Here is a 27,736-nt window from a genome sequence, read left to right as displayed (position 1 = left end):
CCATTTCCAAGAAACCAGTCTGCTTCCAAAACTTTGTTTATCTGGTTACAACCCATCCTTTGCCAGCCACTCTGGGCTCACTACAGCTGTCTGCCTGCTACCTGCACAATAATCCCATGATGGGAATGAATTACTCTCCTACTGGGTGTGTCCTCTGGCCTCAGCTGGCCAAGATCATGGGTAAAAAGACCCAGGAGTGTTGGAAGATAAGTGACTGCATGAGTTACAAACCAGCCATTCCCTCCCTGCTGCTCACTGCATCCCAGGGCCAAACACCAGCGTTGCTAACCCCAGCTATTCAGAAACCACGGGTCAGGGACCAAAATAGCATGAGGTTTGAAAAGTAGGAGATTGGAGTTCTTTTTCTTGGCCCCTTTGTGTGGGTGCCTTGAGGAGTCATGTTTTTCTGCCAGGCTGGATTGATTTAAATCCCCAAGTGGAAAGCCTCAATTGAAATAATCTGTTTTAACTAAAAAAAACAACGAGGAGTCTTTGTGGCACCTTAGAGACTAACAAATGTTTTTGGGCATAAGCTTTCGTGGGCTAAAACCCACTTCATCAGATCCGATGAAGTGGGATTTAGCCCATGAAAGCTTATGCCCAAATACATTTGTTAGTCTCTAAGATGCCACAAGGATTCGTCCTTGTTTTTGCTCATACAGACTAACACAGCTGCCACTCTGAAGTGTGTTTTAACCAACTTTTTCATTTGTACTTCAGTTATTTTCCAAAGAAAGGTGCATTCTCATTAGCTGATATGACCATTAAACATGTTGATTTACAGCTAAATAGAGCCTTTACGCTAGATTTTGTACAATTTTTTGCTTCCCAGGAGGGTACAGTATAACTACATACATTTATTTAAGCAATTATATAGCTTAATATTTTCAGATTTTTATTAATTATAAATTTTAGTGTGTGAGAAAATGGTGACTGATATATTGCTTATTTACTGGATAATTCACTTTTGGCTCATGATTTGTGTCCAGCTGCATTAGGATGGTGTTTCACATTTACAACAAATGATTTATTACAGTTGTAGTCAGTGAATTAAACTGATTATTTCAGGTCAACCTAGGAATAGTTTCAAGTAAGGCCTGGTCTACACTACAAAGTGAGGGAGACCTAGCTGTGCATGTGTCTGTACCTGAATTTGTCTCCCACCGATGTTAGCACCCCATTACGATGACGCAGTAACACAACCTCCCTGAATGGCATTGAGCCATGGTCGATGCACTGTAGTCAACGCAGTGCAAGCGTAGACACTGCACTACCTATGTCAACCCTAACAGTCCTCCAGCAGCTTCCCACAATGCCTGACACTGACCGCTCTGGTTACATTGTGAACTCCACTGCCCAGGGTCACACAGGCTGGAATCCTCCCCACTCCCTGAAAACCCCACAAATATTTGAAATGCCTTTTCCTGATTTCCCACCTTGATGAGCACACCTAGCAGCTCTTCACTGTTGTGTGCAGCTGCCCATGCCTCTGATATGTTCCACGCATGCACTGGCCCGCAGCAGACAGGAGATATGGGATCTCTTGGGCCTGTGGGGAGAAGAGACCGTGCAGGCACAGCTATGGAGCAGCTGTAGAAATGTGGACATCTACAGGCAGATTGCTCGGGGGATGCAGGAGAAGGGATACGACAGAGACCGGCAGCAGTGAAAACCAAGGAACTGCAGCAGGCATACCAGAAGGCCAGGGAAGCCAGCAATGAATCCGGTGCTGGGCCACAGAGTTACTCAATAAAATTCTATTCTTTGGAAAATAATTCACATTTATTAGTTCACAACATCCGCTCCGGAGTGCCTGGTGATCCTGAAAGCAACCATTACTTGTTATTGAACATTCTGACTCAACGTCTAGGATCAGTGACAAACCCAGTGTTATAAACGTACAGCAAGCACCTCAACGTTAATAGGTGCACTGACAGTTTTATATTCATAGATGTTCACCAAGCACCACCCAGTTCCTAACAGGCCCCAAAACAGCAGGGCCAAGTAGAACACAGTACACCACAACATGTTACTGTGACTCACCGTTCAAGTGCTCTTTCAAGAGCACCTTCGCTCGTATAGCTCCACACTGAGCTTTTCTAATAGCCCTTGTGTCTGGCTGTTCCAACTCAGCAGACAGCTGCTCCATATCCACCCTTTGCTGAACAGATACTATGAAGGATACAGCAGGCAGATGTAACCATTGGGATGTTTTTTTCAAAAATCCAATCTTGTGAGTAAACAACGCCAGCAACCCTTCTATCTACCAACAGAATATTCGACTGCCCTGCTGCACTTGCTGAGCTGGTAATTGAATCTTTCGTTGGTGCTGTTGAGATGGCTGGCTTCATTAGCTAGGAGTAGATTAGGCTGTGGGAATAGGAGTGGGTAGGCTGGGTCCCCCAGGATCACTACTGGCATTTCAAAAAAAGAAAAGGAGTACTAGTGGCACCTTAGAGATTAACCAATGTCACCAGTGGTAATCCACCAGTCGGAAAAGAGAGTCCATGCTTGTAGATTACTGAACAGTTCTGTGTTCTTAAAGATGAAAGTGTTATGCACCTTCCCGGACCAGCGAACTTTGATGTCAGTGAAGCGTCACTGGTGTTTGTATAACCATAGAAAAATAGTCCTCTCTGTTGATATACTCTGGTGCCAAAATAGGGATGTGTTTGCCATCTATCACTCCATGACAGTTCAAGAACCCCATTGCTGCAGATCCATCCACTATGTACTGCACGCTGCTGAGAGTCAGAGTCCTGTGTAGCAGGAGATGATTAACAACTCTGTACACTTGCATGACAATGGCCCCCACAGTGAATTTTCCAACTCCAAAATGATTTCCTACTGACTGGTAGCAATCCAGCATTGCAAGTTTCCACAGTGCGATTGCCCCTTGCTTTTTCACTGTCAGTGCAGCTCTCCTTCTGGTGTCCATGTGGTGGAAGGTGAGAGCGAGTTCAGAACATGGATCAAGAAATGTGGCCTTTCGCATCTGAAAGTTCTGCAGCCATTGCTCATCATCCCAAACCTGCATTACAATGCAATCCCAGCAGTCAGTGCTCATTTCTTGAGCCAAGAAGTGGCACCCTACCATCTGCAGCTGCTCTGTGAACACCGCCAACAATCCTGAGTTGGTTTTCATTATGTTCCACAACAAGGAATGGGCACGTTCCCTCCCTGATTCGATTCTTCTTTCAGTTCTGCAAATATTGGAGGCTTGTGCTTCCCATGCTCACGACAATAGTAAAAAGAAAAGGAGTACTTGTGGCACCTTAGAGACTAATAAATTTATTTGAGCATAAGCTTTCGTGAGCTACAGCTCACTTCATCGGATGCAGTGCAGGTTCCATGCTGCTATCAGAGATGGCGGACAGCAAGGAAGGTCATGTTGGTCCTGCTTTGAGCAGGAGGTTGGACTAGATGATCTCCTGAGCTCCCTTCCAACCCTGATATTCTATGATTCTATGTGGGTTTGTGGGATCTTTAAAGAAGGCATGAAAATTATGGGATATGGATGACATGTGATGGAGACAGCTGCATGCTGGGAACTTGACCCCTTTCTCCAAGTCACCCCTGCACGACTTTTTCCTGCCCTGCCATGCATTGGCAGATCTTCCCAAGAGAGCGCTTTGGATGGTGATGAGCTGCACGCTGGGATATGTACCCATGGTGCACCACACTGTGCATCAATACAAGCACTCCTGGTGACCACATGCAAGGAGCCAAGTATGTACGCATACAAACGACCTACTCACTGCGGCAGCTTGATGCTGACGTAACTTGTGTTGGCCCAAATTTGTAGTGGAGACATGGCCTAAGTGAAAGTGATGGGAGCTTAAATTCTTACTTATCTAAGTCTCTTGAAAATGAGACAACAGTCTCCTAAGTTTCCTAGGCTGTCCTTCAAACTTTGAAAACTAGTAGATCTCATCCCCTCCCTCTTCCTTTTTATTCACAGACTGGACGAGAAAGACCAGCTTTCCTGCTTTTTCAACTCCCAGGCAATTTCTCAACTTTGAATTAGTCCAAATGAAGAAAATATTCTTTCTAATAAGTACCAGAGGCAGCACTCTGAAGAACTTTGTCCCTTCTTCCCACAGTCTCCTGCTTTGACACCAGTGTTGCTCCTTTCTGGTTTCTCCTTCTGCTCCTTCTACCTTGTTACTCAACTCCCCCGCCCCACCCAACCCCCCAGCAAAACAAGAGAACTAACAACAATCCAAGACTTTATCTGCTCAAGTAACCCACATGCCTCTTGCACAGCGTATTTTATATGGTATGGGGCAGAGGAGGCGGCCATTGAGAAATGAATGGGTTTCTGTGTGTTTGTCTCTCTGTCTGTGTACACCTGCAAGGAGAACAGGGTAAGTTCACTTACTTCAAGTGCCCAGAACCATCCAGAAGCAAGGGCTCGCAATTACTGGGTAGATCAGTGTTTTTCCATGAGCTGGAGAGTAAGTTTCTGTGGTGGGTGGAGTCAGAAATATTCATAATCAGAGAACTGAGCCAATCAGAGCTCAGGGAGGGAGAAGCTGTAAAATAGGAGCGTGAGACCGCTCAGGTGGGCTCCATGGATGATCCTGATGAGGTACATGATGGTGCCTCCTGGAGTCAGAGGCTGAGTCCCACCACCTGAGATGATGTAGCACAGCCCCGGGTCCCCCTTAGTACAGCACGTGACCTATTGTGCCATATTTATAAACCTTGACCTCCAAAGTTCGATATTTTTCCCTTGAGTCTTTCTTTATTTAGAAAAGTAGCCTTTAACTCACAATTTTTGATTAGAGGCCATGGATTCAGCATATATTATTTATTACATTGTTCTAAGAGATTATAATAAGTTTAGGCCTTAACGCATTTTGTATTAAATTCAGATTTCATTTTAAACAGGTTTATTTTTAAAAAGAACAAATTATTATAATTTGAACAACAAAATCAAAACAAATCTGATTTCAATAAAAAATAGGTTTCTTTTTTTTGTCAAAAGCTCGTTGATTTTTATCTGCCCTGTTTCCAGCTTTTTTCCCCAGTGATGAGATCTGGAAGTGTTGGTGGTGTTTGAATGCAAGTGGAGAGTTCCTTATGCTCACATGATTCTAGAGAGTGGAGGATATAAATATTGAGAGTTTCACACGGACATTTTCAAAGTTGGCAGCACTTAAGCCTTTCCCTGGGTATAAATTGCAGTGAGACTGCCCCTTCAATGGGTACCTTTGTGTACACTCAGGAACGTGGCTTTGGAGTAGGGATGTCACCATGGGACTGGCCCCTTTAAGAGGGAGTGTGAGCATATATCCAATTCCCTGCTGCCCACCTGGGCCTTATAGAGGGTAAGACAGCAGCAGTAGAAGGACTGCTACCCATGGACCTCTCTCCGCCCAGGGAGGTAAGGGACAGAATTATGAGAGCTGCTGGAAGCGTTCCTGAAGGAAGTAGTTGGGAGCCCAGAAACACAGGCCCCAGAAGGAGATCTGTACAATCCGCTGAACTGAGGGCAGAGACTGCAGGCCAGGGGACTTTATTTCAAGTTTATCTCGACTTAATAAAGTAGAATCCCAGCAGGGGAATTTCTTCTTATACCTTTGGACTGTATGGGATTCGTAAGGGGCACTGAGAGAAGGGAAATTGAGACAAGGGGCTGCAGAGTCACATGTAGCCGGCAAGGGATTCTACAGGGTATGTACATTCTTTTACAAGGGGTCAGGAGTGCTTTGCAGATAGGCAGGGGCATGCTAGAGGCACTTGATATTTTCCCTTTCTTCTTTAAGCGGAAACGAAGCACATGAGAAATCAGTTTGGGAAAGGAGTAACTTCAACGTTTTGTAAAATTCCAAGAGAGGAGAGAGTTGCTTGGCTTTGTTAGAGAAACGTAATTAGCATTGCATCTCTGCTATTGATTTTTTCATTAGTTACAAATGAGACACCTTGAAGTACACCACCAAACAGTGGTGTAACTGGAAACACAACCAGAGATATCAGGCCTTGTCTGTGCTGGGATTTTTACACTAGTGCAAGTCTCTTTTTACACTAGTGCTTTCTGTCAATGCATAGGCAGGCCCTTCTTTGGAAAGAAAAAGCCGTTGTTAAGTCTCTCACACGAAAGGCATTCTAACAGTGCTAGGTTGCAAACTGACATCCTTAAAATCTAGTCCCAGATCATACAGAGAAATGCCTGAGCATCATCCGACTGCCACGTTCGCACACACGTTCTCCAGGGCATGGTTCTAAGTCCACAGCACTCACTGCATTTTTGTTGTCGAGTTTTCGTTCCACATCTGTTTGAGAAGATCTGTTCCTTCTCTCCTCTGGATGTTAGCTGGGTGTAAAAGGGCAGCTTCTTTAATGGGAGGGGGCGTTGCCTTCTTTTGGCTTGTGTTGTTGGGTTGGCATGAGGGAAATAGGAAAACAGGGCTTTTCTCTCCCTGCCAGGGCCACTAGCACTATTCTGTTTCTAAAATAGCTACGGCTAGTGTTGTGCTTAGGGGTGGATTTACCTGGATTTCATACAGGCTTGCACTGTGCTCATGCAGTGGAAGAATGTTTATCTTGAAGATTAGCCCTTAAAAGTTTTGTGGCTCTAATTCTCGAGGGAGGCTATTCAGTCCCATGTCAGTGTTACCAGGAAGCCCAGTTCACCTTAAGCTGTCTGTGATTTGATTTGTCGTGCATTCAGATCCAGCAGCAACAGACTTCCTCCATTTACATACTGACTGCACTGAATAAGCCAGGCTTTTGTACAGTTTTGCTTTCCAGTATTTTGAAGCTAGCATCAGAGTCTCACCATCAGATCCACTTGTTGCTTTCCATTAGAGTCTCTTCCCCAGCTCACCCAGTGAAGTCTGCCTCTCATTCGGTTGTTTTCTGCATGGCCCTGCTAGACTTCTCTGAATCGGAGGGAGCAGTGGATACTACATGGTTGGCAGCAAGATGACACAGGGGCCTGGGGGCTCTATGAAAGCAGGGTATCTCCATTTTGGTTTTGCTTGTGTGTTTGCCCAGGGTCTGGAGCTGTCTGTGGCAAGGACAGGCTGATTTGAAAAACCAAAGAGAACCACTGACAAGGGTAAAAGGGGTGGGGGTTGCAGTGCTTTTCAATGGACATCTTCTCTCGTAAGTTTGTCTGTGTTCCTACACCAGTCTAGTCAGTGTATTTCAGTAGCAAAAGGCTTGCCGTCTCCCTAAGCTCCTACATGCTCTGAATTCCTTGTTTTGCTGACAGCATGAATGACGACACAGAGTCTGGAAGCTACATTCCATTGGAAGCCCCGAGTTTAGACCCTTTTGTTTATAGTAGTGGTGATGTCACTGTCACAAGTTTGCTGTTCCGCTCCTCAAGATCGCAGTGGAGGAGGGGTGGCTTAAATCCCACTGGTAATTACGGCCCACTGGTAATTACAGCCTATTCTCGAATAGCAGTTTTTTTAAAAAGTTTTAGCAAATCATTCAGGGTGAAAACTCGCCAGGTCATCAAGTTCATCCTCATCTGGATACCCAATAGCCAAAAGGCCCAGCAGCAACACAGACTTGCGCACGTTTCTTATCTGTTTTATGTGGGAAGGATTTTTTCTTCTCCAGCAGACTGGGCGTTCTTTAGTGTTATTTTAAAAACGGGTATGTAAATTATTGTCTCATGTATTCTAGTTGTGTACTGTTGTGTAGAACAATTAAGAGCCACACATACAGAGCTGCTGCTCATAGCTCCATAGTTAAGAGTGTTTATGCGAAGCAGGGACTTGCTTTCTTGGGTTTATAAGAAATTCAGAGTATTTGCTCTCTAGTCTCACCCCACTTACCGAAGGGGCTGAGATTGGCAAGTTTTAAGGGAATCAGATGGCAGATCAGATGTGAAGCATGTTTGTGGTTCTGTTGTTGAGATGCTGTGCTGGGTTTGTAACACTTCTTGAGGCACTAGTTGTGTACTGACAAAGCTTAGAAGCCACAAACTTACCCTATGTGTGTGGTCAATATCCATGGCAGGGGGTCAGGAAAGGCTAGGGTAAAGAAGGAAAGACCCAGAGAGGTATAGCTCAAAAAGAAAGTGTTTGTTAAATCATTCGTATAATCTAGAGCCGGGGTGGGCAAACTTTTTGGCCTGAGGGCCGCATTGGGTTTCTGAAATTGTATGGAGGGCCGGTTAGGGGAGGCTGTGCCTCCCCAAACAGCCAGGCATGATCCCGCCCCCGCCCCCATCCGACCTCCCCGCTTCTCGCCCCCTGATGGCCCCCTGGGACTCCTGCCCCATCCAACCCCCCCGTTCCCTGATGGCCCCCCAAGGACCCCTCCCCAACCACCGCCCCGCCTGCTCTCGGTCCTCTGACCACCCCCGGACCTCCCGCCCCTAACTGCCCCCCGCCGCATCCATCCAACGCCCCCCCTTTGTAACTGGCCCCCCCCGGAGCCCTGCCTCATCCAACCACCCCTTCTCCCTGACTGCCTCTGGACCTCTAACTGCCCCCGACCACCCCATTCAACCCCCCCTCTTCCTGACTGGCCGCCCAAAGACCCCTGCCCCATCCATTCTCCCTGCTCCCTGTCCCCTGATCGCCCCCTGCCACCCCATCCAACCCCTCCTCTCCTTCCTGACTGCCCCCCCAGGACCCCTGCCCCCATTCACCCCCCATTCCCCACCCTCAGGCTGCCCTGACCACCCCCTGAACTCCCCTGCCCTCTATCCAATCCCCCTTGCCCCCTTACTGCACTGCCTGGAGCACTGGTGGCTGGCAGCGTGGCTGCACCAGGACAGGCAGCTGTGCAGCACAGATCACCAGGTCAGGCCAGGCTCTGCAGCCACGCCGTCCAGAGCATTGCGCCATGCGGCAGCATGGCTGCGGGGGAGCAGGGACAGCCTCCTGGGCCAGGAGTTCAGGGGCCGGGCAGGACGGTCCTGCAGGCTGGATGTGGCCCGCAGGCCGTGGTTTGCCCACCTCTGATCTAGAGTAACAGAGTGACCAGCTGCCCAAGCTGTACAGTGATCAAAGCCCCAAGAGTTTCTCAGTGTAATGGCAACTGAAGCCAAAAAAGCATATGCAAATAGGTAAGCACCTCCAGGCCTATGTATGCATTCACCACAGATCTCACCTCCCACAGCACTGTCAATTCAACATATCTCTCCTTTCCAACTACCTTAGACATTTTATAGGCCCTAGACTCCTTCCCTTTCCCAACATGCCTTGCCAAGAGGAGACTGACAGCCAGGCTTCCCTTTTCTCATATAGACTACCAAGGCAAGCCTGCTTGGCCCCCTGTCCTGAGCCCACCCTCGAGGATACAACTGCCTAGGGTTTGCTTCCTGTTTTTACTTCTCCCTGAAATCTGACTACCCCAGATTGTTAGCCCTGGGAGAAAGGGGAGCTTTGATCCACACATCTCAGAACTCCAGCCTCAAGGTTCTGACAATCAAAGGAGTAGAACAGATCAAACCCTGGGTTGATTTATCATGCAAGGCTCTTCCTTATCCTCAGGGACCTCATGGAGGCCTCAGCCTAAAAACTAGAAATTGGATTAAGTCCTGAAGCAAGAAGCTTAATCTCTCCTCCAGAAATTTTGTTAGCAGTATCCATTAACCTTGGACATTCTTATTATCTATATAAATGTCCCTTCCTTCTTTGACTCTTGCTAATTTCTTATCCTCAAAGACATCCTGTGGCAGTGAGTTCCACCGTCAAATTACAGATTGGGAGGAAAGGTATTTCTTGTAGGCAGTTTTGAATTTGCCACCTTTTCATTTCATTGAATGTCCCCTTGTTCTTGTCTTATGAGCCAAATCACAATCTACCGTCTCCTATTTTATATACTGGACGCCACTACACGTGAGGTAGAGACATTGTAACAACATAGGTGCAATATGGCTCACTTAGCATCACGGGTGGACTCAGCTCTTAAATGCTCAAATCTGCATTAACAGAGCTTTTGCATTGGATTAGTTTTTTGCTTCAAAATTTCCTTGCGGATGGAAGTTCTGAGACAGTGACCTCCTCCCGTGTGGCTTGAGGAAGAAGGCAAGAGAATGGGCTGGGACTCCATTTCTCATTGTATTTCCCAGTCTGTGTGCTTATAGTGTTTCATTTCCAGCTGCTGTATTCAAACCAGCCAGGAGGACATTTTTCTTTCAGCATTGTGCTCGAGAATTTAGATTGGCTGCTGGATGAACATGTCTGTGCGGGCATGCGGGAGAGAGTGATTGCACGTTTCTCTTGGCCTCTGTGAAGTGTCTGTCTATTTATTATATTTTTGGCAAGGCTGCCCTCTATTTAATTCGCAGCCAGAGAGGTTTCAGTCGCTCTCAGAGGCACAGGTTCACAGAGCTCGGAAATTGTGATGGGGTCACCTAAATTATATGATGAGTGAAAGCTGTTCTGTAATACAGAGCGTTTGATTTTAAAAACCCCAAGTGTTTGGAGCTCTGAAGCAAGTTTTGGACACGGCAGAGAATCAAATGGGCAGATCTGAACACACCTTTAAAGTAAACAGTTAGGGTCTGGCTTGAAATGAAACAAAAGGCCAATAGTTTTGGATCAGTAATCAGTGTTCGGTCAATGCAGAGCTCTCTCTCTCTCTTTGTGTTGTGCTGCAGATTAGCTGTGTGCAAACTGGCTGCGCTATACAGCCTCTTTACAGTCTCTGCTAGCTTATCATAGGGCAAATCAAACAGCCGTTTGCTGGGGGGGCCTCGGTTTATTGTTGAAGCACCTAAGGAGCCGAGCTCTGCTGTGACAATATTTCCTTACAAGAGAACCTCAGAGTTGGGAACAGTAGAACCTCAGAATTACGAACTGACCAGGCCACCACAGACCTCATTTGGAACCGAAGTACGTAATCAGGCAGCAGCAGAGACAAAAAAAGAATACAGTAGAGTACTGCTTTAAATGTAAACTACTAAAAAAATAAAGGGAAGTTTTGAAAAAAAGATTTGACAAGGAAAGGACACAGTTTCTATACTTGTTACGTTTAAATTAAGATGGTTAAAAGCAGCATTTTCTTCCACATAGTAAAGTTTCAAAGCTGTGTTATGTCAATGTTCAATTGTAAACTTTTGAAAGAACAACCATAACGTTTTGTTCAGAGTTACAAAAAACCTCCAGTCCCAAGGTGTTCGTAGCTCTGGAGTTCTACTGTATTTCATAGAGCCTATGCAAGTCTGATGTGCAACAGATGGAGAGCTGCACTCTGCACCCTCGCATCTCTCACACATGGGGATGGTTTTCTCTAGCGTTTGGCTGAGAGAGGAGAAGGAAGCTGCTCCCCCTTGAATTCACTGGTCTTTTCTCTCTGCTTCTGGAGTTGTGCATTATGCTACATGGACCCTTAGGTAGGGGTTGGGAACATCAGCATGTACCCTGAGTGCATGACAGCACCACCTCGCCCCAGTCAGGTGGTGATTGCTGTCCATGCGGGGGTGAATGCTGGATGGAAAGGAATCCAACACCTTGCCCCGTCACAATAAAATTACATGCATGCATTCTAGCTTGGCGAGTTTAGGGTCTTTGCAGATTCATCAGCTTCGGTACTCCAGGGAGGCCAGGCTCCAGCTAAGGCATTAGAGTTCTGAGTCAATTAGCGTACCAGAGGTGCCGAATCAGGGTGTGTCTATGCAGCCAGTGGCAGCAGGTCCCCGAGCCTGGGTCGACAGACTGGGGCTGCACTGCTGCCCTAACAATAGCTGTGTAGACAGCACTTTGAAGTTATGGCCTTCATGTCTAAGGCTTGATCTACACTACACCTTATGTCACTTTAACTAAGTTGCTTAGGGGAATGGAAAATCCACACCCTGAGTGACGGTACACCGCCCTAACTCCTGGTATAGGCAGAGGTAGGTCAACGGGAGGGCTTCTCCTGTCAATGGAGTTACCACCTCTTGGGAAAGTGGAGTACCTGCACCGATGGGAGAAGCCCTCCTGTCGGCGTAGACAGCGTCTTCGCTGAAGTGCTACAGTGGCGCAGCTGGCCACTGCAGCCTTATAAGTGTAGACAAGCTCGCAGATGCTGCTAAATTACACTAAGTTTTGGAACTGACAGTTCTTCACTTATGGCGCCTTGAGGCACATTCCGTACAACCAGGAGACGAGCCATCTCGGTCTGTCCCATGTGGGTCTGCTCCTTGATCCTTGGCTCAGTGCACTGTAATCACTGCTTCACTAGTTACTAGAGCTCAGGGGACCCTGCCTACCCAGTGAGACATTCTGTGAATTTCACCTCGCTGCCTGGGAGGTGATCGTGAGCAAAGGGCGAACATTTGCACGTTTATTTGCTGTTTGAAATTATTCACTCATTCCTCCAGTGAATAATTCTTGGTACTTTGTGCATACTTGAAATTTGAAGTTCATGCTTGGGTTACATAAGAGTCAGGCATTGTTTCTGTACCTGACTGGATGAACTATGGAGCTAACCAATAAAAATTTGAACTTCAAATTGCATCTTCACATGTAAAATCCACAATTTGTAGTTTGCATTGTTGTTTGCTAGTTTGGCAATTCTCTTTCTGTGAATGTTTGAGTTTAGAATTCACATTTGGAGAGTCTTTGTGCCAGCAAAGCTTGTTTACTGGAATATTTGCAGAAAATAAAGATCAATGGGGCATGAAGCACATTAAAACAACAAATGAATACTCAGGGTGGTTTTATTCCTTCCAGTATTTATGCAGCTATAAGGATTCACACAGGAAAAATCCTTTTGATGTTTGTGTAATGTAATTTACCTGGATTAAATTAATCAATAAACAATATTGTCTTCCCCAAATGCCCTGGGTGATTCTTTGTTAGGCAGACGAGTTAGGAGAAGCCAGTCACACAATAGCTCCTTTTTTTCAGTTGACAGTATAAATATATTTCTAGCCCACACCCCCTTCTGTAAACCAACCCTCTGCTCCATGGCTCAGGCCTCGGAGCCAGCTCCCAGGGCTGAGCGATAATGAAACCAGAGTTGTTAGTGCATGTGCTGATTCAGCTGGGTTCCCAGCTCTTTATCCTGGTGAAAAGAGACATGAAGGCGAGAACCAGGGGCAAGGGAAGGGATCTCTCCCTCTGCATGTAGATGATGCTTGTTCTTAATTGAGGGCTCAGGCAAAGGAAAGTTGTGTTCTCCTCCTTTGGGCAGGGCCCTCTGCCCAGCCTCTGCATTGGCCAGTTGCTGCTCCAGGCAGCGTGCTGCCATCTCCATGTGCCCTGCCAGTGATACATGGGCACTTACCCTCCATCTCACCCTGAGAATTAGCTCTGTGTGCAGAAGTTCCTTTGACAGGGTGCACGTACGGTCAGAGCGCGCCAGACACAGCTCGGCAGGTGCCTGCGGAAGGGAATGTGGAGCCAGACACTTGCACTCTCCTGGGTGCACATAGTGTGTTCAGAGGATCAAAGCAGCGGTGCGGCAATTCGTGCTTGGAGCATTGGGAGCCCTCAGCGGTGGGATGCAAGGTTCAGATCCGTGTGCTTTGAGCCAGAACACCGAGCACCACGAGCCCCAGGGACTGGGCTTCTAATGGCACTGCCAGCAGGCTAGGACAGCCATGCTGCTCGCAGGGCCAGGAGGGTGCAGGGCACTGGTCTGAACCTGGGGCAGGGGCACTAGACTGCTCCGCAGGTTATTCCAGCTAGAAGCAGCTGTTAAAAGAAATGCAGAGAGCTCTTGCAACGCACCTACAGCACTTGAGGGAGGACTCGTTAATTTTGGGGTCCAGTAAGGGAACGGTGCCCCTTCAGACTGTATCTCAGGGGAAGAAGGGGGAGGTGTTGAGGGTTTTTGCAAGTGCAAACCTTGCCCAAATCGTACAGGTTCATTTTCAGAGCCCATAGACTCAGATGTTTCCTGTCCTTCCCAGGGTGCAGAGCCCAGCTCTCTGGGAGGGACAGAGCCCAGGGGCCCTGTCAAGAGAACCCCCAGTATTCATGGTGACCACATTTTTCCTCTGGGGGTCTGGCAACGCCATGGGACTGACTGGCATGTCTCTCTCTCTCTCCTAGGTTTGCCCATCAGCACGTACGCCAGGTTCTGTTACCGGAAGCTGCAGAAGGTGGCGGTTACTGGGGGCAAGAAGGTGAGGCACCTGCTGTGCCCTGGAGGCTTTGCTCTCATGTCTTACGTTGCCTTCTCCAGCACCCCAGACACTAATGGGTTCCTTCAGGCCCTCGGCCCCCAGGGTGCTGTCCTGTGTTAGAGGTGGGAACTGGGCTGCAGGGGGTGAGGGGATTCACAGCCACACAGTGGATGAGGCCTGACTCCCAGACTCTGTTCCCCTGATAGTACCCTGCCTGGGCAGGGAGCATGCAGGGTGCTCATGGGGCCCAGCAGGCAGGTCCTGTAGGGGAATATTCCTGGCCCATGTGGCAAACACAGTGCTCAGCTTTCCCTGGAAGGAGCAGGCACTGCCCATCCCATGGGGGGGAAGGGATAGCTGGCAGCTGCATTTCCCTGCAAGCAGGCGTGGGTCTCATTTTAAACATTCCTAGAAGAGGGAGGTCCAGGAACAGCCCACTTCTCCCCCCGCCCTGGTGGAGCGCCATGCTTGTCATGCAGCCTGCCCTCCAGCAGCACCTGTCCCGAGGAACTGGATCCCAGAGAGGCTGGATTTTGTCACATTTCCCCAGGGGCCTCTGCGCAGTGAGAGCTCCGTGGAGAGGGAGGAGCACTGACACATCCGTCGGGTGGTAGCAGGGGCCCAGCCCCCTGGCAGGACAGGAAACGTACCGGTACGTGTTCCACATAACTCCAGCCGGAGCTCTGGGATCCATGGCGCTCCAGGCAGTCAGAGGGAGGTTTCCTTTTACCCCTCCTCAACCTTGTTGGCAGAGCTGAGCTCTGCTGGGCTGCAGCTGTTCTGCAGACTGCATGGTGCCGCCGGTCATTTCAGCACCAGCGCAGGCTAGAGGCGGTTTGATTTTCCCCTTGGCCATGTGAAATTAATAGAAGTTGGGTCAGTACAAGATATTACCTCACCCACCTTGTCTCTCTAATGTGAAATTAAGTTAGTGTCTTCATCAACATTCTCCAGAAGCCACGGGTTTTGGGTGTCCAGCTGGAGCCTGATTTTTGGAGGTGCTCAGTGCCTCTGCAAATCAGGCTTCTACATGTCGAAAGATGGACACACAAAGATCCCCTGGAAATGGAGAGAGCCGGGAGTTCGCCTCTGCATTTGGAATGTTGGCTTTCCCTTGTTCCATTGCCAAGAGGTATTTGAATGAAATAGCTGATCTAACGAATGTGTGCCCCCTGCTGGCCCTGCAGCAGCATCTGTTCACAGCCCATCCCCAGAACCGAGCTCATCCCTGCTGCTGCCCCAACACTGTGGATCCTGGCAGGGGTGCAGGAGTATTTCCCAAATGGAAAAGATCAGAACATGGAAACAGAGCCAGAAAGTAACACTAGAGCCGTCCCCAAATCTCTCTGACCCACAGCCAGCAGTCTCCCGGCTCTCCTGGGGCCTAACGCATTCGAGCTCCTGGTCCTTGCACATGCCTTTTGCATAACAGGGATTCTGTTGCAGGACTTCCTATAAGCACGTGGCCCTGTGGCCATCTGGTCATCTTCCATGTGAGCCATGGCCTCCACGCCCCAGGGCTGCTTGCTGCCTCTGCCTGCACGTGGCTGATCTCCCAGAGATACGACATTATAGCACGAGTTAACAAACACTTTCTGTGCCCTTAGGGCCTCCGTAAACCAATGATGGAGGAGATAACACACGCCAGAAATGCCATTGTGACACCATCGCTGTTTGGGAGCTCTCTGGAGGAAATCATGTTACGGCAGCGGGACATGTATCCGGGGAACAAGCTGCCTTGGGTACAGATTCAGCTGTCTCAGCAAGTCCTGGCCCTGGGGGGAGAACAGACTGAAGGAATATTCAGGTGAGCTTTAGGGATGGTAGCTATTTCACTACGTAGAACTCTGGCTCTGTCCACATTTCAGACCAGTCAGAAGTGGGGGTACAAGCAGGAGCTGTCCCTGCTCCACCCAAAACTGCACTCACACAATCAGCAGAAAGTCACCTCTCCAGTACTACAGACCCCGGTCTAAGCCTCTGGCTAACACACCATCATGGTTCCCTTGCCCCAGCTGTCCCAACCCAGGCTCTCTGCCTGGGGCTTCCTCCGACCTCTCTTCTCTGCAGCTGGGGTAACGAGCGCCTGCACCAGTGAGTCAGCAGAACCCTGCTATTCCAGCAGAATCAGCCCCACTCACGGGGATGTGTTTCAGGCACGTGCCACCAGCAGTCCCTCAAAGGAGCATTAGTCCCTTAGCATGCGTCACAGGAGACGTTTTCTTCTGCAGGCACTCTAGGAATGATTTGAGCTGCTTGGGATGGTGGGTGAATCTCAAGAGCGCCTGGCACAGTGTTGCGCTTTCAGCTGGTGAAGTGGTTGTGGTTGGACAGCTCTGGGAGTGAGGCCGAGCCCTGGGATGGCCAGGCAGACATGCTGGGAAAGATCCTTCTGTGCCAGCAGCGTTGGTGAGGCTTGGGGTGTGGTATCGTGCTGGCTCTGCAACGAGTGTTCTGTCCAGCTGAGTCTAGAGATGTTGTGTGTCACTGCCCTGAGCCACACAAAATCCTGGCAGGGGGAGCGCAGTACTAACCACAAATTTCTCTGGCACAAAACTGGGGCGGAAGTTCGGCAAAACACCATAATTCTTGTGTCCCACTGGCCAGTGTAATCCTCAGGAAAGGGCTCCGCAGGAAAGCCTAAATTAGCTAGATCCTGTAGTCAGACTGAAGTTGGTGCCAGCCTCACCCTATGGATGAACTTGCACATCCCTGGGAGGGAAGGGGCGGAGCTGCTGGGTGCTTGTATTCCTGTTTCCATATTACTGCTGCACGTAACAGCAGGGACCTGCAAGGAGGCCTTGCACCCTGAACCCCAGGAGGGATTTCGCTGGCCAGTCACTGGGGTAGCTGTAGCTTCCATGTTCAGCACTCTAGTATTGTTTAACTAAGCATCTGGCAGTGACCTTAGCACAGTGCCCCTAATCATCACTTCTCCCTTAGGTACGGCGGGTAAGGAACAATTTGAAAGCAGTTACTGGTAATTACCAAACCATTGGATCTCCCTAAATAGCCTCTGCACAAAGGCAGATTGCAGGGCCATGTAAAATACTCCCTAACTGTTACATGTGATTCCGAGTCACTGAACTCATGCTGACTACTTCAGCACATAGGAAGCTTCTGTCTTGATGGTGAGTAGGACTTTGCCAATTCAGCTCCCATGTGAATATGAGAGAAAGGAGAGATTTAAATGAGGTTGTAAGCTAACTTCTGTAAATGTGTGATTAAGAACTCATGTAGAGTCCCACATGTCAATTACCCCATTAAAATATGGACCTGGCCTAAAGCAGCTTTCAGATTACTGCATCCCCCAGACCTACTCTGTACCATCAGACTGACCTACTGCTACAAGCATGGCACCAGGAAACCAGCAGCTCCGACTGAGAGAGACTGGCAGGGGGATTTCTGAAGGGCCATTTGAAATTGACTTGGATAAGAAACAGTACAGACTTGCTGAGTAAATGTTTCTGCAAGTGCTACTAGCCCGCAAATTCACCTCTGCAGGGCTCCTCCCAGTGACAGTCTCACACCCATGGCTGCTAGCTTCCTCCAACAAGGCGGCTTGCTCTGCAGTCCATTTGGACTCAAAGTCCAGTTGCTGTATTTCTGGGTTCGCTTTCAGAATACCTGGCGACATTGATGAAGTCAACGCCTTGAAACTGCAAGTGGATCAGTGGAGGATCCCCAGCAACCTCAGTGATCCCAATATACCAGGTATGAGGCTGGATAGCCATGTAGCTATGGGCTAGTCCAGAATAACGTGTGCAGAGTATGCTTCCGAGGCAGTGTGAGAACACAGGAGACACGCAGCTGGGTGGTGGCCAGGTGCAGGACACTGAACTCGGGCACCACAGACACGGCTGGGTGGTGGGAAGAGGCAGGGCCCCGCACTCGGGCACTGCAGACACGGCTGGGTGGTGGGAAGAGGCAGGGCCCCGCACTCGGGCACTGCAGACACGGCTGGGTGGTGGGAAGAGGCAGGGCCCCGCACTCGGGCACTGCAGACACGGCTGGGTGGTGGGAAGAGGCAGGGCCCCGCACTCGGGCACTGCAGACACGGCTGGGTGGTGGGAAGAGGCAGGGCCCCGCACTTGGACACTGCAGACACGGCTGGGTGGTGGGAAGAGGCAGGGCCCCGCACTCGGACACTGCAGACACGGCTGGGTGGTGGGAAGAGGTAGGGCCCCGCACTCCGGCACTGCAGACACGGCTGGGTGGTGGGAAGAGGCAGGGCCCCGCACTCGGGCACCGCAGACACGGCTGGGTGGTGGGAAGAGGCAGGGCCCCGCACTCGGGCACTGCAGACACGGCTGGGTGGTGGGAAGAGGCAGGATCTGGTCCTGTCAGAGAGCAGCAGCTAGGCAGGGCTGCACGTGGCAGGTCCTTGTAACATAGGGCAGGGAGGGACTCCTGGGTCCCTGGCTCCAGTCCTGACTGTCTCAGGCGACCACATGATGTAGTTTTGGATGAAGGATGCCAGCGAGCGTTGACGTGCTCAAGTGAGTCAGTAGGTGGCACTGCGGAGCAACGGGGGCTTTTCTGCGGCTGGTGTCAGCTGTGTCCCGAGAGGCAGGCGTTCAGAGGTCAAATCAGAATTCGCTTGTGGTCAGCAATATTGTCAACTCCACAAATCGTGAGGCTGGCTTCCGTGTAAGCAGTGCAGAGCCTGGTTCTTGGCTTTCCGCTGGCTGAGCCCTTAGGCCATACTTGGAGACACGTTCGAGCTGTTCTCTGCAGCCAGGAGGCCAGGCTCATTTGAAGCGAGAGTTGCTCTGCTGCAAGTTTCTGACTCAGCAGCTGGGGCTTTAAGAAGAACATAAAATATCGCGAGAGGCAGTGAAATCAAGAGTTGGAAGCACTGGGGCAGCAAAGATCCCGTGTTACTTTCCCACGGGCAGCTCTGGGCAAATTCCCACTCGAGCCATCCCACTGTGCCCGCAGCGCCCTTGCGGTCTGTCAGCGTGGCCCAGGGTCTGGGTGTGCTGCTGCGTCCCGTCAAACTGCGGGAGGCGACGGAGCGTAACTCGTGTCCTGGCTGGGGCAGGCTTGTTGGCCTGGTTTCATGCCCCCTTCCCCCGTTCTGCCTTCCCTCCCAGCCTCCCTGCTGAAGCTGTGGTACCGGGAGCTGGAGGAGCCCGTCATCCCCCAGCAGTTCTACAGCGAGTGCATCAGCAACTACGAGAACCCCGCTGCCGCCGTCGCCGTGGTGCAGCTTCTGCCAGAGCTCAACAGGCTGGTCCTGTGTTACCTCATCCACTTCCTGCAGGTGGGCACCCCTCCCTGCCCCACCGCCACCCTCTCCCCCCGCCGCGAGCTGGGGGCTTTGGCCCTGGGCGCCTTGCCTCTTATTCCATGAGCAGAATGTGTTAATTCCCAGCCCGGTCTGACAGGGAGCGGGGCTGGTCCCTCCCAAGGATCGCCCTGGGAAGCCCTCTGACCCCGGTGAGGCTCCCCCATCCCCCGGCCCCACATGCATGCTGCAGGATTTCCGTCTGGAGAAGCGTCTGCAGCCTCATGCGCCAGCTGACCCCCCGGAACGAGGCCTGGTTCCCTGGGCCTGGCTGCTTCCCCCCCCCAGCCCCCTTTGCCCCGTTGTTCTGGTTGAATCTCCTCTTCTCGCCTCACAGATCTTTGCTCAGCCGTCTAATGTGGGCAAGACGAAGATGGATGTGAACAACCTGGCCATGGTGATGGCCCCCAACTGCCTGCGCTGCCAGTCCGATGACCCCCGGGTCATCTTCGAGAACACCCGCAAGGAGATGTCCTTCCTGCGCATGCTCATTGTGCACTTGGACACTAGCTTCATCAGAGCGGTGGTGTGAGGGGCTGGCCCCCATGGGGGGCTGCGGGGAGGGGAGCACAAGGGCTGGCCCCCCCCAGGACTCGTCACCAGAGATAGCGCGAGGGTGCAGAACGCCCGCTCCAGGCTCGGGTTCCCAGCTCTAGGATTTCTGCCATCTTTCCTGTTGTGGCACCAGCATCAGCGTAAACTGGGGGAGTGTGGGAGGGCTCAGGGCTCGCCGGCGGAGTGGCTGGCCAGCGCTAGGGAGTCTGGAGTGTGGTGCTGGGTCCGTCGGGCCATGCTTGGCGCGGAGTCACCCAGTGGCTCCTATGTCATTGGGAATGGGGAAGCTGCTGCACCAGCTGCTCCAAATCAGGGGTGCAAGCTGGAGCAGAGGCTTCCGGTTAGGAGTGTGGGTCTGACACCCTTATTGATGTGCCTTAGTGCAAAGGGTGGGTGACTGGGGCGCAGGAGACATGGTCAAGGCGGGACCCTCGTGTCCCTTTGGTTTCCTTCCAGCCCCTGCCATACGGTGGCAATAAGGGCTGTTTCCATTGCAGGAATAACGCCAGGTAACTCACGGTCTGCTTCCCCTCTGCCTGGCAGTGTCTGCAGACACCCGGCCCCCTAGGGCTGTTTCGTGCTGACTTAGTTCTGCTTGAGCAGCCAGGAGAGACTCCCCAAGCATGGGGGACTCCCTGGGGTCGTAGGGCCAACCCTTCTACATCTGCTGGGGTGAGGCAAATGATGTCAGGGGTCTTCTGTGTTTGGCCAGTCCCTCCAGAATGGCCATGGAGGTCTTTGGAGCTGGTATATGATGGAGCAGCAGCTCACTGGCCTGTGGGTCAAAGAGCTAGAAAGGTGGCGGATTTGTACCAAGCACCGCTCCTCCAGGCTGGAAGACCGATGCACTCTCTATTGGGTGGGGAGGACACTTACTGGTAACAAGCAATCGCTAGGTTAGCGTGTGCTGTTGTGCTCGGAGGAGTGAGAGGGCTTGCTCCAGGCTCGCTACACCAAGCACTATGCTCTGTCCGCTGCGTGCCTGAGCCAGGAGTCGCCCCTGCATTCTGCCCACTGCGTCCCCGTTACCACCAAGGCAGCTTGTGCCGTAAGTCATCAAACCAGGAAAGCAAGCCAGAGCAGCTGGTGTGTTTCAGAGGCTGGCTGGGGTGGTCTCCGAAAGGCTGTGGCTGACCGTGTTCGTAAGTGCCATAAATGCTCTGGGCTTGCTCTGGGCCAGTGAGAGTGTGGTGAGCCGCAGCGAGGAGGGGGTGTCTTTCTGAGGCTGCTTAATGGGAGCATGTGGGTTTCCCCTTGGCCTCCAGCCAGTCACACATTCCTTCGCAGACTGTAACTCCTAATTACGTGGTGTCCAGTGCTGAGACTGTTCTTTTTTAAGCATTTTCTCTACCAGCGGCAGGCCTGTTATGGGCCAGATCTCTGAGCCTTGTGGTTGTTTGTACAGCACTACACCCGCCAGTGGTATCCAAAGCCATATTCACGCTTGTGCCTGCAGATTCCCCTCATCCCAGTTGTTTCTCATGTAGGTGCCAAACACAAGCCAGCCTTCTCCTGACTGTAAACCATTTGTGAGCCAGAGCTGCAGTGGGATACGTTCCAGCTGGCAGATGCATTTAAAGGCTACTCTCTGCTCATGGCTGAGCACAGGTTTCAGACAGTCGGTGTGACACGTACAGGGACCTCGGAACACTTGTAGCTTATGAAGTCGATGAGTCAGGGAGCCCTGGGGTGCAAGATCTTCAGCCAGAGTTTGGCCTGTGCCCTGTAGAACCAGGGGCCAAGGTGCTTCTCCTTGTACCAGATGCGAGGTGCTGGTATACTGGGTTAGGAAGTCCCTGCTCCTCAGGTCACAACTGATCGGTCTGTCATGGGTGCCAGAAAGGGTTCAGGGACAGGCTGCTTCCCAATCTCACCCCACTGCAGAGCTAGGAAGCAAGTCAGCTCCTCTGGCTTCCACAAGAGGGTGTTGAATTTACTCAGCTGCTTCCTTCCTGAATGGTCCCTGCTGTTCACGTACCAGCCCTGGGTCACTGGGAAATTGAAATTGTTCAACATTGCTCAGGGTGTCACATCCTCACCCCAAATCAGCTGGAATGTTTGCTCATGCCTGGCTCAGGATCCCCTTTCATTGGGTTGTAGATATGCACCTGTCCCAGGGCTGTCAACTGCAGCTAACAACATTGTGGGCAATGATTCAAATTCTTCCTTGCCCTTCGGTGTAGCAGATAGACATTTGCTGTTGTCTATATCAACCCTTTTTGCCAGGGCTGTAAAATAGGCTAAGGAATTACACTGGATATTGTTTTCTTTTTTGCCAATCAGTTTGTAAATATGAACCCAATGAAGCAGCCTCTCCTCTGTTCCAAGAGTCATTAAAAATTCAGTGGCGAACCCTTGTCCCTCCTGTGCATTTTTTAAGCTTGATTCGTCCGCGTGGAGCTTCCTTTTCCAGTGGTGGATGAGCTGTGGTGTGAGTATTTGCAGATGGACACAGGCTGCTGCTCAAACTCAGCCAGTTGTGTGGGAACCTCTGGATCTTTCCCCCATCCCTGTTGCAAGAAGAAAGCTGGGAACAGTCTGTATTCTGGAGCTGTTCACCCTCTGGAGTTGCCTTAAGAATGTGGTGATCCCATTTTGCTGTGCTGTTCTACATGATGAATGTCAGAGCAGTTCCCAGTAACAACTCTGCTACTCATCTTTCATGGCTGAAATGTCCCAGGCTTGGGCTCTGTCGTCAATTTGTGTGTGTGTGAAAGTTTAAATCTCTTCAGCCCTTTCAGGTATGACATCAAAGATTTACATTTTCTTCATTGTAGTTATAGTGTTGCCCCTCTACCGGCCAGTAGAAGATTCTGGGGCCTTGCTGCTTGGGGTCCTGTTGGAGGAGAAATCAGTGGTGTAGAATCTGGGAATGGGTTATGTGTAATTTTGTTTTATTTGCACACACACACACGTCCTGGAACAGAGGATGTCAAACAGCATGCAGGGCAATCCCTTCTTCCAGGAATCTCCGCCCTACACCTGCTTCCCAGGGATTAACTCTACATCAAGAATTGACTCCAGTCAGAGATCAACACTGAGAGCAAACTCCTGTGCTCATACAGGTCCCTCTAGGTAGAACAAAGTTAGCAATACACAACACCAATTTGTCTCTTTCGAGTAGATGCAGCTGTGTATTCCACTTAGGTGTGCGCGCCTTAGGTGTGCACACCAGAGAAATTGTCGAGCAGTGCCTGTAGAGGGGCTGCGCTTGTGCCCTGTGGCTGTGGCCCCTCCCCTGGCTATATGAGACAGCACCGCCCTGACCCCCCTCACTTCCTTCTCACCACTTGTGGCTGGAGTCAGAGCTCTGTGTGGTTGTAGCCGCATAACCTCGCAAATAGTTTAGTTTTCTAGTTGTATATGGTTTGTAGTACCCTTGGTGTTAGAGGTAGTTTGTTTCCCTGAGAGGACCACAGCAGGTTTAAACATTGTCCTTCGTGCAGAGGAGTGATTCCCACATACACAGCTTGCTCTGTCTCGGCGCGGATCGTTTAAGAAAGGGTGGCTCAGGACCTTTGCCTGAAGCAGTACCTGCTCGAACAGGCCATGCGGCTTGCTTCAGTATTGAGGCCCTCATCAAGTCGGAGATGGCCCTTGGGCTGCAAGAGCACTGCTGCTTCATGTTCTGGAGCAGGCCCCTCCCCGAAGAAACCCCCTCCTGTTTTACCCCACACCCGATCATCCCTCAGGTCATCCTCAAGCTGAAGGCAGATTGGGGCAAGCTTATTCTCATTGCCCTGGCCTGGCCAGGACAGTGCTGGTTCTCTGATTTTTCTCACGCTGTGGATTCAGACTCCCATACAGCTTCTTCTCCAGCCTGATTAGATTAGAATTACAGTATTCTTGTCAGCAAGTTAAGGAAGTATGGGCTGGATGAATGCACTACAAGGTGGGTAGAAAGCTGGCTAGATTGTCGGGCTCAACGGGTAGTGATCAATGGCTCCATATCTAGTTGGCAGCCGGTAATCAAGTGGAGTACCCCAAGGGTCGGTCCTGGGGCCAGTTTTGTTCAATATCTTCATAAATGATCTGGAGGATGGTGTGGATTGCACTCTCAGCAAATTTGCGGATGATACTAAACTGGGAGGAGTAGTAGATACGCTGGAGGGGAGGGATAGGATACAGAAAGACCTAGACAAATTGGAGGATTGGGCCAAAAGAAATCTGATGAGGTTCAATAAGGATAAGTGCAGGGTCCTGCACTTAGGACGGAAGAACCCAATGCACAGCTACAGACTAGGGACCGAATGGCTAGGCAGCAGTTCTGCGGAAAAGGACCTAGGGGTGACAGTGGACGAGAAGCTGGATATGAGTCAGCAGTGTGCCCTTGTTGCCAAGAAGGCCAATGGCATTTTGGGATGTATAAGTAGGGGCATAGCGAGCAGATCGAGGGACGTGATCGTTCCCCTCTATTCGACATTGGTGAGGCCTCATCTGGAGTACTGTGTCCAGTTTTGGGCCCCACACTTCAAGAAGGATGTGGATAAATTGGAGAGAGTCCAGCGAAGGGCAACAAAAATGATTAGGGGACTGGAACACATGAGTTATGAGGAGAGGCTGAGGGAGCTGGGATTGTTTAGCCTGCAGAAGAGAAGAATGAGGGGGGATTTGATAGCTGCTTTCAACTACCTGAAAGGGGGTTCCAAAGAGGATGGCTCTAGACTGTTCTCAATGGTAGCAGATGACAGAACGAGGAGTAATGGTCTCAAGTTGCAGTGGGGGAGGTTTAGATTGGATATTAGGAAAAACTTTTTCACTAAGAGGGTGGTGAAACACTGGAATGCGTTACCTAGGGAGGTGGTAGAATCTCCTTCCTTAGAGGTTTTTAAGGTCAGGCTTGACAAAGCCCTAGCTGGGATGATTTAACTGGGAATTGGTCCTGCTTTGAGCAGGGGGTTGGACTAGATGACCTTCTGGGGTCCCTTCCAACCCTGATATTCTATGATTCTATGATCTGCTCGCTCAGAGTCACAGCCGTACCTTGCATGCTGTGCTCAGCTCCCTACATCTCATGGGGTGGCTGCTGCATGGCTGAATGAAGACGAGGAGCAATGTTTGGTGGTCGTCCAACAAGTCCTGCTCAACAGTGGGAAGTCCTCTAGCAGAATGGCCTATGTAGTGAAATAGAAGAGTTTTTTGATGTGGTCCTTACCCTGTTCAGGGAAAATCAGTCTTCTCTAATGGTGACGAGATTCCTAAAATGGCATTCCTGTCTACATCCTCTGGTCCAAGAGCTGCTTCCCAAGGCAGCTCTGATGTGTCCTCCATTTGAGTCCCTACTGTCTTGTCCACTGTCTCTCTTGTGTCAGAAAATTGCTTGGCCGGTAGCAATTACATCTACAAGGCAGGCATGTGAGTTGCAGGCTCTGATGGCAGAGCCTCCTTTACGCAATTCTCCAAAGACAAGGTGACTTTATGACCACACACAAAATCTTTGTCTAAAGTGGTGTCTCAGTTTACCAGGCGCATATTTACCTGTGTTTTTTCCTTAGCCACATTCATCTCCATAGGAGCAGCATTTCCCAATTTTGGATGTGAGGCAATGTCTAGCCTTCTGTCTGGCTACAACTAAACCATTTCTTGCTTCGCCTCACTTGTCTGTGTCATAGGCAGATTGTATAAAGGGTCAAGCGGTCTCTTCACAGACCATCTCTAAATGGGTAACATCGTGTATCAAGACTATATACGAGATAACTTCAGCTACGGCCCTCAGCAGGTTCATTCAACAAGAGCACAAGCAACGTCAATAGCATTCCTCAGTGACATTTCCATATTGCCCATTTACAGGGCTCTTGTCTGGTTGTACTTACATACTTTTACAAACCATTACGCCATTACCACATCTTCCCGAGCAGACGCAAACTTCAGAAGGGTGGTCCTGCAATTCTTATTAGGTAGACTCCGAGCCCCATCTCCTGGGAGAGGTACTGCTTGTGAGTCACCTCTGTAGAATACACGGCTGCATCTACTCGAAGACCAAATGGTTACTGTAACTGTAGTTCTTTGAGATGTGATGCAGACGTGGATTCCACAACCCAACCTCCATCCCCTCTGCACTGGAGGCTCTTCTCATGGGCTTTCTATGTGAGTAACGGAGCAGGGTTGGGATGCCGCTACCTCATCTAGCTAAGGGAGGGGCCACAGCCACGAGGCACAAACGCCACTCTTCAATCATAGAATCATAGAATCATAGAATATCAGGGTTGGAAGGGACCCCAGAAGGTCATCTAGTCCAACCCCCTGCTCAAAGCAGGACCAATTCCCAGTTAAATCATCCCAGCCAGGGCTTTGTCAAGCCTGACCTTAAAAACCTCTAAGGAAGGAGATTCTACCACCTCCCTAGGTAACGCATTCCAGTGTTTCACCACCCTCTTAGTGAAAAAGTTTTTCCTAATATCCAATCTAAACCTCCCCCACTGCAACTTGAGACCATTACTCCTCGTTCTGTCATCTGCTACCATTGAGAACAGTCTAGAGCCATCCTCTTTGGAACCCCCTTTCAGGTAGTTGAAAGCAGCTATCAAATCCCCCCTCATTCTTCTCTTCTGCAGGCTAAACAATCCCAGCTCCCTCAGCCTCTCCTCATAACTCATGTGTTCCAGTCCCCTAATCATTTTTGTTGCCCTTCGCTGGACTCTCTCCAATTTATCCACATCCTTCTTGAAGTGTGGGGCCCAAAACTGGACACAGTACTCCAGATGAGGCCTCACCAATGTCGAATAGAGGGGAACGATCACGTCCCTCGATCTGCTCGCTATGCCCCTACTTATACATCCCAAAATGCCATTGGCCTTCTTGGCAACAAGGGCACACTGCTGACTCATATCCAGCTTCTCGTCCACTGTCACCCCTAGGTCCTTTTCCGCAGAACTGCTGCCTAGCCATTCGGTCCCTAGTCTGTAGCTGTGCATTGGGTTCTTCCGTCCTAAGTGCAGGACCCTGCACTTATCCTTATTGAACCTCATCAGATTTCTTTTGGCCCAATCCTCCAATTTGTCTAGGTCCTTCTGTATCCTATCCCTCCCCTCCAGCGTATCTACCACTCCTCCCAGTTTAGTATCATCCGCAAATTTGCTGAGAGTGCAATGGGTACTGCCAGTCAATTTCTCCAACTCCGGTGCGCTGGGCATGCACACACCTAACTAGAACACACGTCTGCATCACATCTCACAGAACCACAGTTGCAGTCTTCCCAGGACTGAGCATTTGTTCATATGCTTGGAAGGTTCTGTGTAACCGTGCCACCTGGTGAGCCTGGTCTTAGCACCACTTCTAAATGGTCTTCCCCCTTTTGTTCCTGTTTTTGAGGAGGAATAATAATTCTCATGCAGGGACTTGTTAAATGTGAAATGTTCCATGGCAGGTGCTTTGGGCAGCCTTAAAAATGTGGTTCTGAATTACAAAAGTGTTGAAGCTCTACTCTGCCACCTCAGGGGCAGGTGTGTGTGAGGCAGAGATCTCAGGGAGCCCTGTGCCCTGAGGACAGCCCTGAGGCAGGATAGATTGGGTGAGCAAACACCGTCCACAAGTCTAGGAAGGATGGTCTAGTGGCCAGAGCACTGGACTAGTCCTGAAGAGACATGGGCTCTATTCCCAGCTCAACCACAGATTTGTGTGACCTTGGGAAAGCCATTCAGCCTCTCTGTACTCCAGCTCCCCATCTGTAAAAAGGGATAATAACGCCCCCCACCCCACCCCACCCCCGCAGTCCAGGAGTGCAGGCAGGAGAACTACACTAAAGACTGTCGGGTGCTCAGAAGGCCATGTACATGCCCAGGTAAAAAGGCCTGAATCAACATCAGCCCCTCAGGAGGTGGAGGCAGGGCCGAGAGTCCCACTCATGCACTTAAATTTCC

The 27,736-nt window shown here is 50.3% G+C and overlaps 1 protein-coding gene across 3 annotated transcripts in view; it reads left to right on the top strand.

The window, feature by feature from the left end:
* Positions 1–22,229, top strand: part of LOC140897389 (rho GTPase-activating protein 39) — a 121,283-nt gene extending 99,054 nt beyond the window's left edge. For all 3 annotated transcript variants that reach the window (XM_073309978.2, XM_073309976.2, XM_073309977.2), the window contains 5 exons: positions 13,959–14,032; positions 15,640–15,839; positions 17,655–17,746; positions 19,129–19,298; positions 19,660–22,229. In XM_073309978.2, the coding sequence (XP_073166079.1) occupies positions 13,959–14,032; positions 15,640–15,839; positions 17,655–17,746; positions 19,129–19,298; positions 19,660–19,854 (731 nt within the window). In that variant the 3' untranslated portion in view covers positions 19,855–22,229. The remainder of the gene's footprint in view (positions 1–13,958; positions 14,033–15,639; positions 15,840–17,654; positions 17,747–19,128; positions 19,299–19,659) is intronic.
* Positions 22,230–27,736: the final 5,507 nt, after the last annotated feature.

This window comes from Lepidochelys kempii, chromosome 13, assembly GCF_965140285.1.
Source record: "Lepidochelys kempii isolate rLepKem1 chromosome 13, rLepKem1.hap1, whole genome shotgun sequence".
NCBI classification, from domain to species: domain Eukaryota; kingdom Metazoa; phylum Chordata; order Testudines; family Cheloniidae; genus Lepidochelys; species Lepidochelys kempii.
This window is presented reverse-complemented; position numbering and strand designations above follow the sequence as displayed.